Below are 16,066 nucleotides of genomic sequence, written 5' to 3' on the forward strand. Positions count from 1 at the left end.
CTGGTGGCACAGAGGGTGATGGGGAGGGACCAGCCGGAGACGGGTCCTGGGGAGCTGGGGAGGCCACCTCAATACCCGGTGCTCAGGCAGGCCCTGCTGAAGATCTGCAAGGGCTGATAACCTCTGCTTTCAGCAGCAGGAAAACGAAGGCAGAGAAATGACCCCCCACCCCTCACCCCCCCAGGCCGGAGCCCCTGCCCTTGCTAAAGCTGGGAGCAGGACACGAGTCTCTTGACACTTAGAGTTCACTCTGTTCCCCACTTGGCTTAAAACCCTTCTGTCCTTAATTCAGCCGTGGCTCTTGTGGGGGGTGGGTCATGTGGCGTGGGGGTGCCCGTCACCCCCCTTGGGGCTCTGGCTACGCAGGCTCTTTGCAGTCGTATTGAGGAAAATTGAACAATAGAGCATGTGGCTGTAGCATGAGGGCTGGCAAAGAGCCTAACCCAACCAGAGCTGGGCCCTGGGCCTTGGTCCCCAGCTCCCAGGCCATTATGCCTGTTCTGGGAGAACCGTTACCTTCCTGTGGGCCCGGACCCCTTTGGGGGCCCCTTACCCTTCCTGTGGGCCGCTCTCCTTCCCGCATTAAAAGGAGAACAATGCTGAGAACATGGGAAGTTGCCTAACACTTGGGCACTGTGTCCACTCTGTGTGACACTGGTGGCCAGGGAGGCGGGTGGGCAGGGTGATGGGGTCTGACAGGGTTCTGTGAGGACCTGTGGGAGGATTAGAGACCATTCGTTTGGAGACGAGAAGACCTGTTCTCAAACTTTAAGAGACCTTCCGTGGAAGAGGGAACACCAGCCTGGTTCTCTGGGCACTCATCGCACGCCAAGTGCTTCACCCCGTGCTGAGGACTTTCCGTGAATGTTCCCATTTCCCGATGTCCTGAGGCCAGCTGGCCCAAGGTCACCTGCTAGTGAGAGCATGGGGAGACCCCATGTCCATACCCGCCTAGATGGCAATGGCTAACCCACCAATCCATGTGGTGGCCCCTCGGATGTGGGGGTGGCAGCGCCTATCAGACCTGTCTCCCCAGGTGTGGACCAGCCTGGGGGGCTCTGTTAGCAGGCTGCTCCCATGAGCCTCTTGGGAGAACGAAATGACCAGGCGTGTTAGGGCTGGTAGGTTCCCAGGGCCACCAATCTCAAACCACCAGGGAACTATGGTTGTGCCTAAACTCCTGGGCAGTGCACAGAGCGGGGTAGTAGGCATCTAGGCAGAGGGGAGTGTGTGTGTGCGTGTGTGTGTGCGTGTGTGTGTGTGTGGGGGGGTACTCAATGAGGTGCCATTTGGAGTATGGCATACTCTCGCCCATACTCCCTCTCCGCCAAGTCCCGGATGAAGGAGTTGGGACTTAATGGAAGGAGAAAAGCTGGTGAAAAAATCCTTCCGTGGCTGGGCTGTGAGAGGCAGGGCAGTGGAGGGAGCAGGGCGGTGGAGGGAGCAGGGCGGTGGAGGGAGCAGGGCGGTGGAGGGAGCCCAGCGAGACAGCCTAGGCCACCGAACACGCGAGAAGGCCTGTGGGGGAAGGTCGAGTCCCTTGAGGGCAGATGCCTGCCCTGGAGGTGCAGGGCACGGCGGGATCACCTGGTGCAAACAAAACAACCCAGAGCTGACATCATATGGATTTCCTGCCTTGACCAATGTCCACCCATAAATAGATGTGGCTGGTGTGGCGACAGGAAGCCCTCCCTTTTCCTCACCTTCGCTCTCTCCCAGGACCCCCACCCTCGTAGGACTGTGGCACTGCCTCCTCCCAGTGGTGCAGCCCTTTCGACTGGTCCCACGGGATGAGAAGTCAGTCCAGGTCACCTCTCTCTCTCTCCCTCTCCCTCTCTCTCCCTTTCTCCCTCGCTCCCACTCCCTTCCAGATGCCCTTAGGCATCCAGGGTAAGAGACAATCAACTTCTCTGCGGTCCATCCAGCTGGCACTTAGCTGTGTGCCACCCGTGGCATCATGGGAAGATGGCCACCCCAGCCATTGCTATAGGGCTTGCTTCTCCCGGGGACCCCTGGTGGGGAAGGCTGGGCACCCTCCCCAGCGGGAGGAAGAACCGGCACTTGGCACCGGGCGCTTAGCTGCGTCTCCCGAAAGCCAAGATCCGGGGAGCAGAAAGCACTGTTGGCCACGTCCCAGCAGGCAGAGTGGGGAGAAACCCAAGGTTTAATGTCAGACAGACGGGAGTGACCTGGGGATTGACCTGATGGGAAATGGAGCGGTTTCGCAGTGCAATATGGAGTTACTTTTGCACGATACTGTCCCACACGTAGTGCTTCCGAATGATAACTTTACAGAGACGTTCCTCATATTCCCAACTCCTGATTCTCCTAAGAAGTGTCATTCATTCATTAAAATATAGCCCTGGCCGGTGTTGCTAAGTGGTTAGAGCCGTCAGCCACACACACCGCAGGGTATGGGGTTGGAGTCCCTGTCAAGGGCATCTATCTGGGTTGGGGAAGCAACCAATCTCTCTCTCTCTCTCTCTTTCTCTCTCTCTCTCTCTTTCTCCCTTTCCCTCTCCCTCTCCCTCTCTCTGTCTCTCTCCCTCCCTTCCACTCTTTTTTAAAAAGCAAAGAAAAAATTATCCTCAGGTGAGGGATAATAATAATAATAAAATTAATGTGTTGTTCATTAATATAAAACGAAGAAACTTGTCACAAATGAATAGTTTCCATGCTTAAGTGTCAACGAGCACAAAATTACTGCCAATGAGAAAGAGGAAAGAATTGTTGGGTCAGAAAGAACAGAGAAAGAGAACGTAGGCTGTGAGGGCGCAGGGGTGGGAGCGTGGAAACCTGCAGAGGAGGAGAGACGGGAGGCTGCTGGGGCTTGGAGCAGAGCGGCTCACAGGATGGAACTTGGACTCCCTGCTGCTGGCCCTGCCCCAGGACCACCCCCCTCCTTCGCCCCCTGACAGTGGGGGAGCCTCCCCCAGCCCCGCACCAGCCGCCTCTCGGCCTTGGCTGTGTGGAAAGCCCGTGGGACACGCGGTTTCTCCGGACCAACCGACCGCTGGGCCACCAGAGCCAGGCCGGCCCAGAATCGGCGCTGAAGAGCTGATGGAGCCGGGCCTCCAGCTCCCTTCACCTGCGGAGTGCCGCCTGCCTGGACGCTGGTCCTCCCACAAAGGTCCTGGGGCCGCCAGGGCTCCAAGTGACACGCGGCTGGGGGCGCTCCCTCCCTACACTCGCTCTCCTGTCCTCTGGGGCCACACTGGCTGCTAGGACCTTTTATTGCGCTCTTCGGAGAGAATTATTTGTAAAAAAAAAACTGCCATTGCACATTCCTTTCCAGGCCCTGTTGATACAAAACATGAGTCCCTGGGGAAGACGGAAAGAGGGGCTTTGTGGGGGGAGGAAATAACCAATGCCACCCTTTCCATTCACAAACAAACAAAACAAACACATAAAACCAGTCCCGCACTGTCACCGCAGAAAACACAGTACAATGCAACCAAAAAACCACACGCAACACCCCACAGAGAGAACAACTTAATGTTTACAGTTATTTTCCAAGCACTTTCTACGCATGTTATAATGTCTACCTATTTTCAATTGATAACATCCTGCATAATTCTATTTCGTATGGTCCTTTTTCAAATATCACATCACTATCTTCCTACCTTATTATAGTCTTCAAAAGGCTGCTTTTTTAAAAAAAACAAAACTGTTGCCTAACTACCCATCATACGGATCTGCTGTAATTCCTTTAACCATTTAAATCCTGGACAGTCACTAGGTCTCTGATTCTCCGCTGCTGGAGACGGCATCACGCTGAAGAATCTGGACAGAAATCGATTATTGCCTTCGAATAGCTTCCTGGGAGAATCACTGGGTTAGAGTCACAGACTGACGGGCCAGCATGGCTACTGGTGAAGTGTTTTCCAGACAGGTGGTGCCAGATTTCCCTCCTGCCAACTATGGGAGAACCCCCCCCCCCCCCCGACACCACCACCATCATAACAACCTTTTAAGCACTGAGTTATATTTATTGACATTTTTGTCAATTCCAGAGGAGAAAAGGCCACCCTCCTTACAGTTTTTGCTTGCACTTCTTTGATTAGTGAGGCTAAATATATGTTTCATTTTCTTTTTTTGTTGTTGTTGTTGTTGCTAAGCTTCACCTGAAGATAATTTTTCCATTGATTTTTAGAGAGAGTGGAAGGAAGGTGGGGAGAGAGAAACCTCAATCTGAGAGATCGGTTGCTTCCTGCACGGAGCCCGTACCAGGCCGGGGACGAACCTGCAACTGAGGTACCTGCCCTTGACCAGGAATCGAACCAGAGACCCTTCAGTACACAGGCTGAGGCTCTAACCACTGAGCACACTGGCCAGGATTCATTTTATGGCCTTTTTGTATTTCTTCCTTTGTGGTTGTCTATTTTTAGCCTTTTTTTTTTTTTCTCTGAGAAGCTGAGTTTTTCTGATTGGTGTCTAAGACAGCTTTGTGTAATAGGGAGATTTACCTCTTGTCATGTTTGCAGCAAATATTTTTCCCAGTGTAACATCTACTTTTTAAATAAGTTTATATTTCTGGACGGAAACCTAAAATTGTATATATGATGTTATCAAATACACCAGGCTTTTCCTCCAGGTTCTTTCTCTTCTGACATGTTATGCTTACCAATTCTTACCCGTCTCAGAATTGATTAAATATTCACTTTGTTTTCTAGAGCTTGCTCATAGTTCTTCTTTTATATCTGACTCCAACGGGAATTTATTTTGGTGGCTGGTGAGAGATGGGGTTCTAATTTGATTTTTTAATCCAGATATCCTACCTCCCCATTAACATTTATTGAATAATCTATTGCTTCCTAATTGGTTTTCTTTCTCATACGTTGGGTTCTTACATACTAGGGTTTCTTTCAGAGTTTTCCATTAGGTTTCATTGATCTGCCATTACTGATTTTCCAGTAGTGCCACAGGGGCTTCATTACTTGAGTTTTATAACACATTTTAATATCAAGTAGAGAAAGTTCCCCTCGGTGTTCTTAAAAGTTAAGCGCCCTGGCTGGTGTGGCTCAGTTGGTTGAGCATCGTCCCATGCACTGAGAGGTCACCGGCTTGATGCCCAGTCAGAGCACATGCCTGGGTTTCGGACTCTGTCCCCAGTGGGGGACATGCAGGAGGCGGCCAATCAGTTTCCATCTCTTCCTTCCTCTGTCTCTAAAATCAACAAAAACATATTTTAAGAAAAAAAAGTGCTATTCCCCCTTAAAATTTCTAATACTGTTTGTGTTTCCTTTTTTCCTTGATTAAATTTATTAGACATCAGTGTGGTTTCGATTTATAAATTGTTTTTAAATCCATTCATTCCTGTCTTTGTGTTATAAACTTAATCTGCTCTCCTAAACTTTGTTTAGTTCTTTTAATGAATTCAATTTATTGTCATGCTTTTTTTATTTTTTTAACTGAAAAACTTTAAGGATATTTTTCATCTGAATATAACTTTGGTCACATCCTGAGTTTTGACATACAGAGTTGTCATTGTAATCTTTTTTTTCTTTCTAGATACATTTTTATTGATTTCAGAGAGAAAGGGAGAGGGACCGAGAGATAGAAGCATCAATGATGAGAGAGAATCACTGATCGGCTGCCTCCTGCACGCCCCCTACTGGGGATCAAGAGGCCAAGACTCAGGCATATACCCCGACTGGGAATCAACCCAATGGAACCTTGACCTTTTGGTTCCATTGAGCCACACCAGTTGGGCTCCTTGTAATCTTTTAAATAGTAGTTTGAATAATTCTCTTTGACCAAGTTGTAATTGAGGAGATTGCTTTAAAAATTCCCCCAGAAGGTTTTTTTTTTTAGTTGGAGTTTTATGGCCTTGTAGTTAGAGAATATATCTGAATTTTTTTTTCTTCTGATGTTCTGAAATGTGTGGCTAAGCAGTTAACTGACTTTTGTCTGTGTTCCGTGGGCGCTTAAAAAGGAGGATGCATTATTTGTTTATAGGCCACAAAGTTCAATATTTATCAGTTAATTAAGACATTTTATAATTCAGATTCTCAACCTCCTTATTTATTCTTACATAAAAGTTTGAAGTTTTACTGTTTAGGTTTTTTATTTCTATTAAAATGGTTCCTTTGGATCATTTAATGGTTTTTGCTTTGAATTCAACTTGATTTAAAACGATGATTTCTACTCGGTTGCCCTTACCTAATAAATCTTTGGTATTCATTTATTTGTCTTGGTTCTTCCATTTAGGGCACCTCTTTGGTAAACAGCATGAAATTAAATTTTGCCTTTAAGTCCTCTTTAAGTGAGAGGCATTGTCTTGTAACAGGGGAGGAGAACTCAATTTTGTTGATTGTTATAAATGTTAAGTTTGGTTTTCTCTCATTGTTTCGTGCATTCCGTTTTTAAACTCTTCCTTCCTACTGCCTTCATTTTGCTGTCTGACGTTTGTGTGTCTCAGCCAGCGATGTGGAAAGTACACATTCTCGGGGAAGATAAAAGCGAGGCTTTCAGGCAGGGTGCTGGGGCCTCCGGTCTGCCGCACCCCGGCTCTGTGGCCCAAAGCACGTTGCTTAACCTCCCTGTGCCTCAGTTTCCCCGCATGTGGAATGGAGATCATACTAACCCCTGTACCTCACAGAGCTGTGGTATGGATTAAGTGAAATAATACCTGGCTGGTGCTATTGTTATCAATATTGCTATACTTTAAAAATTCTATCTGTGGTTACCTTTAGGTTTAAAAGTGATTTAAATTATACTGCTCTAATTATTACAATCTAGGGATAAGGCCGTTTAAATTCTCTTCTGCCTAAGATGATGCCTTTAGCATGCTTCTACTAATCCTTTCTAACCTTCTCTCTCAACTTGTTAATTAGAGGGTTTGCAACCCCCATGTCTCCTGGGACTTAGGGTTCCTGAGGAAAAGTCTGCATTGTGTTGCCTGCGTGCTTCTAGATCGCTTAACCGTATGATTCAGAAAATTTTCCAGCCCCCCGCCCCTCCCCCCCCCCACCCCATTCTAACTGGAAAACGGAAAGCCTTTCTGATCTGCCTGATCCTAACCTCCCCACTACCCCTCTGCTGGCCACTTCTTTTGGAAACGTTTTCTTCATGCATGTCCTTGATGATGCTTTTATCCAAATTATTCTGGTTTCTTCCTCCAAAACGAACTCTAATTCTTGGATTTGGTCTTAATTCTATAGCCTTCAGTTCGGTGCCATTCACCCTCTTCTCTCATGTCTTTGTTCTTGTCTTCTACATTCAGAGAGAACTTTGGAGATGGTCCTCCACCTTCTTAACAATTCAGTGCCTCCCGGTTGTGGGTTTTCTTTCTGCTAAAACAATTTCAGTTTTCTGGAACCCTGTGCTTGTGTGAGACAGACACGTTCTCCTTCCCCATCTCCCCACCCCTCTGCATCACAGAGCCCACATCTGCTTGCACCCTGTGAGGGATGCCCACCAATCTCCTGAGGTTGCTTTTTGTTCCTCATAATGACACACCCTCCTGCATCTCCAGGATTATTTCCCTCTTTGCTAATGCTGCAGGTCTGTTTCAAAGGCCTCCTTAGGATCCCCTCCCCTCATGTCCTCTCTCCCTTCCTCACTTTCCTCCCACCCACTGCGGTGAAATTCGTCTTTGAATTACAGTGATCTGTCCAGGGCTGGCACTGGGCCCCAGGATTGCCTGAGGCAGCTCCTCTGCCCTACAGGGTGCGGACTTCTTCCTCTAACTAGAGGGCAGGGGTTCTGGGTCTAGCAGGCTTCGTCCAATGTGGCAGGATGCAGTCCTCATGAACGAGCCTCTGACCCTCCAAACCAGTAGTTTACCACCTTTAAACTCGTAGATTCCCACTGGGCACATTTTTTGAGCACGCACTCTCCTCCTGCTACATGTATGTTCATCCTCAATGACACCCACGTATTACTGCATATTAAAATATTAGCAGTGCTAATTTTTTAGATAAAAATAACTATAACTAGAAGTTCTGATCCTTTCTCTCCCTTCTGGGTTCCCCGCCTGTGGTCCACATTGGAGGTCGTGTCTCAAATACAAGAGGCCATGAGAAACTACAGTCCTCAGCCCTGGTTCTCGGGACTCCTCTCACAAGCCCTCCTTGGGGGCTCACATCCCCCCCCCCCCCCCCGCCCCCCACGCCCTCCATGCTGTGTGCTTCATCCTGTAGATGGTCTCCCTACCGCTTCCTGGGAGCTGAAGGCCCTGCTGGGGGGGTGGGTGGGGGGAGTTTGTGGGAGGAGGGAGGCTCTTGCTCTCTGCCTTCTGGTTGGTGCAGAGCTGAGTGTCTGAGATGGAGGCAGAGGAGAGTGGAAGGAAACCTCTTTCCATCTCCCTTATGACAGGGTGGGGAGCGGGGTGGCTCTATTTTAATGAGAGAAAGAATGGGCCACTGATGGTTCTTCTCCCGTTCTAGGGGCCAGGTCTCCAGACTCACACTTCTCAATATAACGCAAAAATCCAGAAAAAGATGAAAATTCATAACCTCATCACCAGAGACGTGGTGACAGGCCAGAGATCCGGAGACAGCCCATGTGTACAACCTCAAGCCGCAGCGGGGAGCAGTCCACAGGGGGGCCCCGTTCAAGAGGCTGGCAGGCCATTTACCAAACGGGGCTCAGCCCACTTCATCAGCCTCCGGGAAGGAAACACACACCTGGGAGCTGGCGGTCCTCTCCCCGGGGCGCGCCTGGAAGGTCGCTGCCCCCACCTGCTGCCTGGGGACCGGGGCTGTGGAAGGTCCCTCCACCAGCCAGGCTGCTGGGCGTGTGACAGTGTTTAATGAGGAGGTTCCTCAGATGGGCTCTGGGCGGCCGGGGGCAGGCGGGCAGGCGGCCAGGAGAATCCCAGAGGGCCGCGACGGTCAGGCCTCGGAAGCCATGATGTAATGCCTCACTGGGGTCCAAGCAAAACAAGCCTGCTGCTGTCGGTGCCTTCCCAGCCGCCGGCTGATGCCCTCCCAACAGCGGGCGGCCTGTTCTGGATGATTACCAAGTCCCCTCCCTTCCTGGAAGGAGGAAATGCGAAAAACCTCTATCGTCACATCAGAGCCGGCCCCAGACATGAGAAATGTCTTTCAAAAGGCGTCTCGCTGAAGCTGGGTCTCCATAGCAACTTCAGAAGAGTGTGTGTACAACCAGGCGGCAGGCTGAGGGAAGCCCCGGGGAATGGGAACCGGCCCTGCTCCGTCCAGGTGCGGGCGGGAGTTGTCCTAGCACCGCGATGGCGAACCTATGACACGCGTTTCAGAGGTGACACGCGAACTCATTTTTTTGGTTGATTTTTCTTTGTTAAATGGCATTTAAATCTATAAAATAAACATCAAAAATATAAGTCTTTGTTTTACTATGGTTGCAAATATCAAAAAATTTCTCTGTGTGACACGGCACCAGAGTTAAGTTGGGGTTTTTCAAAATGCGGGCACGCCGGGCTCAAAAGGTTCACCATCACTGTCCTAGAACCTGTCATGCTGAGATGTGACCTTGGGCAAGTCACTGACCTTCTCTGAAGTCTAAGGTGACAGAACCTTAATCAGATCAGGCTGACGGATCAAGGGCATGCTGCCCACATGACCCTCCCACCCCAGTCCAATGCGCTGGTCCCCCAGAGCAGCCCCTCATCCCGTCTCTGTCCGGTCTCGGGTGGGTGAGCTCCTGTCTCGAGGCTCCTGCCCATCTTGCTTATTATCTGACGCTGGGAGAGGGCAATGGTCACGTAAGCTGGTTTCTAAAAGAACTCGCTTGGTCTCTTAAGACAGCGGTTCTCAACCTGTGGGTCCCGACCCCTTTGGCGGTCGAACGACCCTTTCACAGGGGTCGCCTAAGACCATCCTGCATATCAGATATTGACATGACGATTCATAACAGTAGCAACATTACAGTGATGAAGTAGCAACGAAAATACTTTTATGGCTGGGTCACCACATGAGGAACTGTATTTAAAGGGCCAGAAGGTTGAGAACCGCTGCTAAGAGAAGCAGTACAATTGTGTGCGCTGACGAATTAAGGGCGACTATCAGGATCCGTGCAAATCACACGGGAGGTTTGAGCGAGCCCCCCCACATAGCGAAACGAACCTCTGGAGTGAGCACATCTCCCCTTTATCTCAGGATCCTCATTTTAAAATAAGAACATTAGAGCCAGAGATGCTGAGTGACGTTCCAAGGGTCTTGCAACTACGTAGAAACAGGTTCTAACCCAGGTGTTCAGACGCCACATGCGAGATCAGGTGAAAATGAACATCCGGGGTCGGCCTGGAATGGGGAGGTGTTGCCAGGGGCCCCTTCTCTCCCACCAGCTGCCTCCCCGAGTCACTGCCCAACCACCCGCCTCCTTAGAACAATGTTTCCCAAACTATGTTCCGCCAGCATAGGGCTTCTCACATGGTGAGGTGCTTACAGATCACCCGGGGAACTTGTTAAAATGCAAATTCCACTCAGTGGTCCTGAGCTGAGGCCTGAGATTCCGCATCCTAACAAGTTCCCAGGGCCACCGCCCCGGCCGCCTCCTGGTCTGTGGCCCAACCTTTGCGTAGCGAAGCGTCAACAGTGTCACCTGCTGAAAAGGGTTCCTGGGCAAATACTTTTGAGAAAATCGGGGCTCGACAAAATCGAACCCGTTTCATTGCTGCAGGACTTCTCAGAGCCTTCAGCATGTGAGCATAGCTCATCTCCAACAGGGAGAGAGGATTCAAAAGTTGCAGCGTTATACCCGAGAAAGGCTAACGGTGGGTGTCAGACGTGTCGATACACTTTGGTTTACAAAGCGGGAGCAGAGAACGAGTTATTTTACACACGCATTTCCCCCAGCTTACCTCGGCGGCAGTATTTCCACGGTGCAGTTCGCCTTCGGCCTGGCTGGGCCCTCCCCGTTTTCTCCTTGGAGGCGTGTGGGCAGGTGACCACCTCCTCCCTCAGGCATACACATCCTGACCCCCCTCCCCCCCTCCTCCTCCCTCCCCTACCCCAGGAGGGCTCTGTGCTCGGGAGCCAGGGGCTGATGGAGAGCGCGACCGGCCGGAATACCTCTCACAGACGCGGACGGTCCAGGCCGCGATGATCCACAGCGAGATGCTGAACACCAGCAGCACGGTGCCCGGGCAGATGGTCATGAGCGTCTTCATGACAAAGCGCGTGTTGAAGTTGATCTTGTTGAGCGCCCCAATGCTGCGCGACGAGGCGTCGGTGAAGAGCTTGCTGTGCAGCAGCATGACGCGCGCGATCAGGTACAGGCGCAGGAACATGGGGATGGACAGGATGATGTCCACGTCGGCCTCCGCCCGCGAGGGCGTGTAGGAGAAGGCCAGGCGAGCGGTCCAGAAGAACTTGTACTCGCCGGGGATGGGGTGGATGGCGCACACCAGCATCTCCAGGCTGATGTAGAGGATGCGCTCGTAGGTCATGGCTATCCGCCAGTCATCGGCACCGTTGTCGATCACGAAGAGCTGCGGGAGCGGAGAGCCCGTTAGTGGTGGCCAAGGCGCGCAGAGCCCGCGGGGCGCGAGGGAGGACGGACGGGCAGCTGGCCCACCTCGGGGCCCTCTCCGGAGCCTTCGCTTGTGTGGTGAGCGCCCTGGACGGGGCGTGGGGAGACCTGGCTGAGAAACGCCTCCATTTCTGTAAATTGCTTCCCACGGTCCTGTCCTGCTAGGAGGTGCCCCCAAACTGGCTATTCCATGAGGAGAAGGAAGAAGAGGTCATTTGGACTAAAACCAGGTCCCTGCCCAGCGCGTGGCTCCGTGGTTGGGGATGAATCCCTGCACCCAGAGGTTTGGTTCCCCGTCAGGGCATCTGCACGGGTTGAGGGCTCCCTCCCCAGTAGGGGGCGTGCAGGAGGCAGCCCATCCATGTTCCTCTCTCACACCAATCTTTTTCTCTCTCTCTCTCCTTCTCCCTTCCTCTTTCTCTAAAATCAATTTTAAAAATATTTTTAAAATAAACAAATGAATAAAACCAGGTCCCTAAGCTCCTGCCAAGCCCTGAGCTCAGCCCTGGAGGGGAACCTGGAGATGAAAAGTTACGTTTCCCATAAAAATTCTAGAAGAATACAAAGGCAACAAAATCTCAGACATATGCCAAAACAATTTCTTCACTGATACAGCTCCTAGGGCAGTTGAAACTAAAGAGAAACTGAACAAATGGGACTACATCAAAATAAAAAGCTTCTGCACAGCAAAAGAAACCATCAACAAAACAACAAGAAAACCCACCTCGTGGGAAAACATATTTGCCAACGTCATATCTGATAAGGGCTTAATCTCCAAAATTTATAGGGAACTCATACAACTTAACAAAAAGAAGATAAACAATCCAATCAAAAAATGGGCAAAGGATCTAAATAGACACCTTTCAAAAGAGGACATTCAGAAAGCCAAGAGACATATGAAAACATGCTCAAAGTCACTAATCATCCGAGAGATGCAAATCAAAACAACAATGAGGTACCATCTCACACCTGTCAGAATGGCCATCATCAACAAATCAACAAACGACAAGTGCTGGAGAGGATGTGGAGAAAAAGGAACACTTGTGCACTGCTGGTGGGAATGCAGACTGGTGCAGCCACTATGGAAGGCAGTATGGAGGTTCCTCAAAAAATTGGAAATGGAACTCCCATTTGACCCTGTGATCCCACTACTAGGAATATTTCCCAAGAAACCAGAAACACCTATCAGAAAGGATATATGCACCCAGATGTTCATAGCAGCACAATTCACCATAGCTAAGATCTGGAAACAGCCTAAGTGCCCATCAGTAGATGAATGGATTAGAAAGCTGTGGTACATCTACACGATGGAATACTATGCTGCCGTTAAAAAGAAGGAATTCCTACCATTTGCAACATCATGGATGGAACTGGAGGGCATTATGCTAAGTGAAACAAGCCAGTCAATGAAGGAAAAATACCACATGATCTCACTCATTCATGGATAATAAAGACCATTACAAACTTTTGAACAATAATAGATACAGAGGCAGAGCTGCCTCAAACTGATTGTCAAACTGCAGTGGGAAGGCCAGAGAGAGTTGGGGGGCAGGAGGGAGGGGAGTAAGAGATCAACCGAAGGACTTGTATGCATGCATATAAGCATAACTAATGGACATAAGACACTGGGGGGCAAGGGAGGGTAGTGGTTTGTCAAGGGCGGGGGGGGGGGGGAAAAAGGATACTTATGTAATACCCTTTGTAATACTTTAAGAGGAAAATAAAAAAATAAAAAAAAAAAAAAGAAAAGTTACGTTTCCGCCGTGAGTGAGCGATGCAGGCTGGCCCCGGCTCCCCTGCCCCGTCGGAGAGGGACCCACGGTGCTTGCAGGCAGCACTGCCCCTGCACAGAGCAGCAGGTGCTAACGGCGGGGTCCGGGAGAGGAACTGCCTGGGTCTGGATCCTAGCCGGAACACTCATTAGCTCTGCGATCTCGGGTACCTCTCTGAGCCTCTCGGTGCCTGGGGTGCCGGTCTGGGGACGGTGTAAGACCTGTGGCTGCACGGTGGCTCGTATGTACAGAGTGCACAGAATTCGGCCTGGCGCCCGGCAAGCGCTCTGTAAGTCTGAGCTATTGTCATTTGTAGCTTTGCTTGTGGGTGGGTCTCCGCCTTCCTATAAAGTAAGGGCTGGACTTGTCCAACCTTCCTCCCAGCCCTAACCTTCATGACGCGGAACAAGCATTTACTGAGCACCGGCCTTGTACCCGGCCCGGACATGCGCTGGGTTCACATACGAGGAAGGGTCCAGACTGGGCTCTCCAGGAGGCCCCCGGGGTGGGACTCAGGACTGAGCAACACGGTTCTGAGCGTGAGAGTCACGGAGGGGAACTATGGGACCAACTGGCCGAGGGGTCCCCGTGGCTCCGGTGGCTCTAACTAGGAAGGTGTGATCTAGAAACAGGAGAGGGCACCCAACACAGCACGAGGCCTACAGTCCCCACCTCCTGCCCCAGTGGATGGCAGCTGGGTGTTCCCAGACACAGGTGTCCACCATCTGTGCAAACAGAAAGGACCTCATGGCTGCTCCGAGGGTTCCTGCTGCTCCTCACTGCCGCCAACAGGCCAAGCCAGGGCCGAGTAACTGCTGGACAAACCCTTCAAACACAAAATGACCGACCCTCTCTATTATAAAGAATTGCATCAGGTTACTATGGTAACTGGGTTCACTCTGGGCAGGAACCAAAGCAAGGAGTCACAGATGCCTTGGAGTCCCTGGTGGGGAACGAGACTGTAAGCCATCAAGTTAAAGGGAGGATGCGTCATCACTGCCCGACCTGACAGGAAGGTTCTGGATCAGGGTGGTGTGGCCACTGCCCCTCAGGCGCCTGCTTTGGTTTCGGTTTCCTGGTGCAATGTGGGCGGGGCAACGTGCAGAGTGGGGTTAGAGGCTGGTGAGCTGGACTGAGGGCTCACACTTCCAGATCAGCCGTGGGACCTTGGGTGGGGCACGGGGCTCCTCTGAGCCTGTTTCCACATCTCCATCACGGGACTATTGACCTTGACCCTGCTCACTCGTGGGATTAGCAGTAGGATCCAATATCCCAGATTGCAAGAGGGAATGTGCTTTCCCAACGACGCTGAAAAGGAGAGGGATTATTAAGCCGCTGCCCTGGGGACAATTCACAAACAGTGTGTGGAGGGGTGTTTCGGGTGGGGTTGGGGGTGTGAATGGCAGGTAGCCAGTGTGTGCTGCAGATTAAGAGCCTCTGCTCGGCGGGGCTCCCGTGCAGGGATTTGTGGGTCTGCAGGGTGGGCAGGATGTGCCAGAAGATTCTATTGCTGTCCCATAGGAGACCACCCTGTGCCTGTTCCCACGGGACCCTCAGAAGCCCAGCTCTCTAAGCAGATCAGATGACAGACCCCCTGCCCTGCTGTGTCCTCACTCCGCATCCTGCTCCTTCCTTATGAATCACAAATCTCAGCTGTGACTGTACTCCTGTTCTCTGTCCCTCCCCCAGAGCAGGGGCTCTCAGCCTGGCTGCATACGAGAACCACTTGGAGAACGTGTTTAAAATACCCATGCCCGGGCCGCCCAGACCAGGCGAGTCTGGATCTCGGCCTCAGGCCCCGGCCTTGGGGTTTTCTTAAAGCTCCCCAGCTGGTTCGGAAGTGTGACCTGGATGGGGACTCGCCAGTCACAGCTGAACTTGCAAAAGGACAGGGACTGTGTCTTCCTTGTTCCCCTGTGGTATCGCCAGTGCCCAGCCCAGATCTTAATACACAGGAGGTGTTCAGTGAATGCTTGTCTAGTGATTGAATAACTGCCACTTACTGTGTGTCTCCAGATGTCTACACTCCCTCTCTTGGGCTCCGTTTCCTCCTCTAAGGAATGAGGGATGGATCTGGGGAGGTGTCTTCTGCTCTAAGGTGCCTATATATTTTTTTCCTCACCTGAGGATATGCTTATTGATTTTAGAAAGAGGGGAGGGGGGATGGAGGGGGGAAACAGAGAGAAAGAGTAAGAGAGAGAAACATCGATGTGAGGTACACACCCGATTGGAGATTGAACCCAAAACCTAGGTATGTGTCCTGACCGGGAATCGAACTGGCAACCTTTTGGTATACAGGATGACACTCCCACCAACTGAGCCACAGGGGCCAGGGCCACAATTCTGTAGTCTTAGGCAGCCCGTCTGGCTTGGTGCCTCCCACATGAATGTTCTCGGGGTACATGCGCTCTACGGAGCCAGGACCCACGCCTGGCTCGTCTCACCTCTCCCCAATGACCGAGCCTGTGCCTGGCCCACAGTGGGCAGTGAGTCGAGTTCTAGTGAATAAAGTAGGGAATATGACTGTCATATAAAGAAAGCTCATCCCTAAGCCTATGGCCAGTGAAGTCCCTGACGACTCAGCTTACGCCATGGGAAGGACATCTTCCTCTTCCCGGAGAGGAGTCCCATCTGGAGTGAGCTGTCCCGCCTCAGCCTGAGGAAGCTCTGGAGTTCATCCAGAACCAGGGTCTCGAGTAGCGCTGCACCGAGGAGTGAGGGGGCTGTGCAAGCAGCTCCAGGAAAGGGCTGTCCCCTACATTTGGTCTCAGCCACCCTCCCAGCCCTGGTTCTACAGCAGCTGACTGTTTGCCCTGATGAGTTTTGGACAAGAGCCA

At 51.2% G+C, this 16,066-nt stretch overlaps 1 protein-coding gene across 1 annotated transcript in view; it reads right to left on the reverse strand.

Annotated features, from left to right (window-relative positions):
- KCNN3 (potassium calcium-activated channel subfamily N member 3) overlaps positions 1-16,066 on the reverse strand; it is a 141,354-nt gene that overhangs the window by 46,398 nt on the left and 78,890 nt on the right. Inside the window, exon 3 of the mRNA XM_070397095.1 lies at positions 10,937-11,416. Coding sequence (XP_070253196.1) covers positions 10,937-11,416 — 480 coding nt within the window. The remainder of the gene's footprint in view (positions 1-10,936; positions 11,417-16,066) is intronic.

Source organism: Myotis yumanensis, unplaced genomic scaffold, assembly GCF_028538775.1.
Source record: "Myotis yumanensis isolate MYYU_CA2020_CCGP unplaced genomic scaffold, mMyoYum1.0.hap1 SCAF_17, whole genome shotgun sequence".
Classification (NCBI taxonomy): Eukaryota; Metazoa; Chordata; class Mammalia; order Chiroptera; family Vespertilionidae; genus Myotis; species Myotis yumanensis.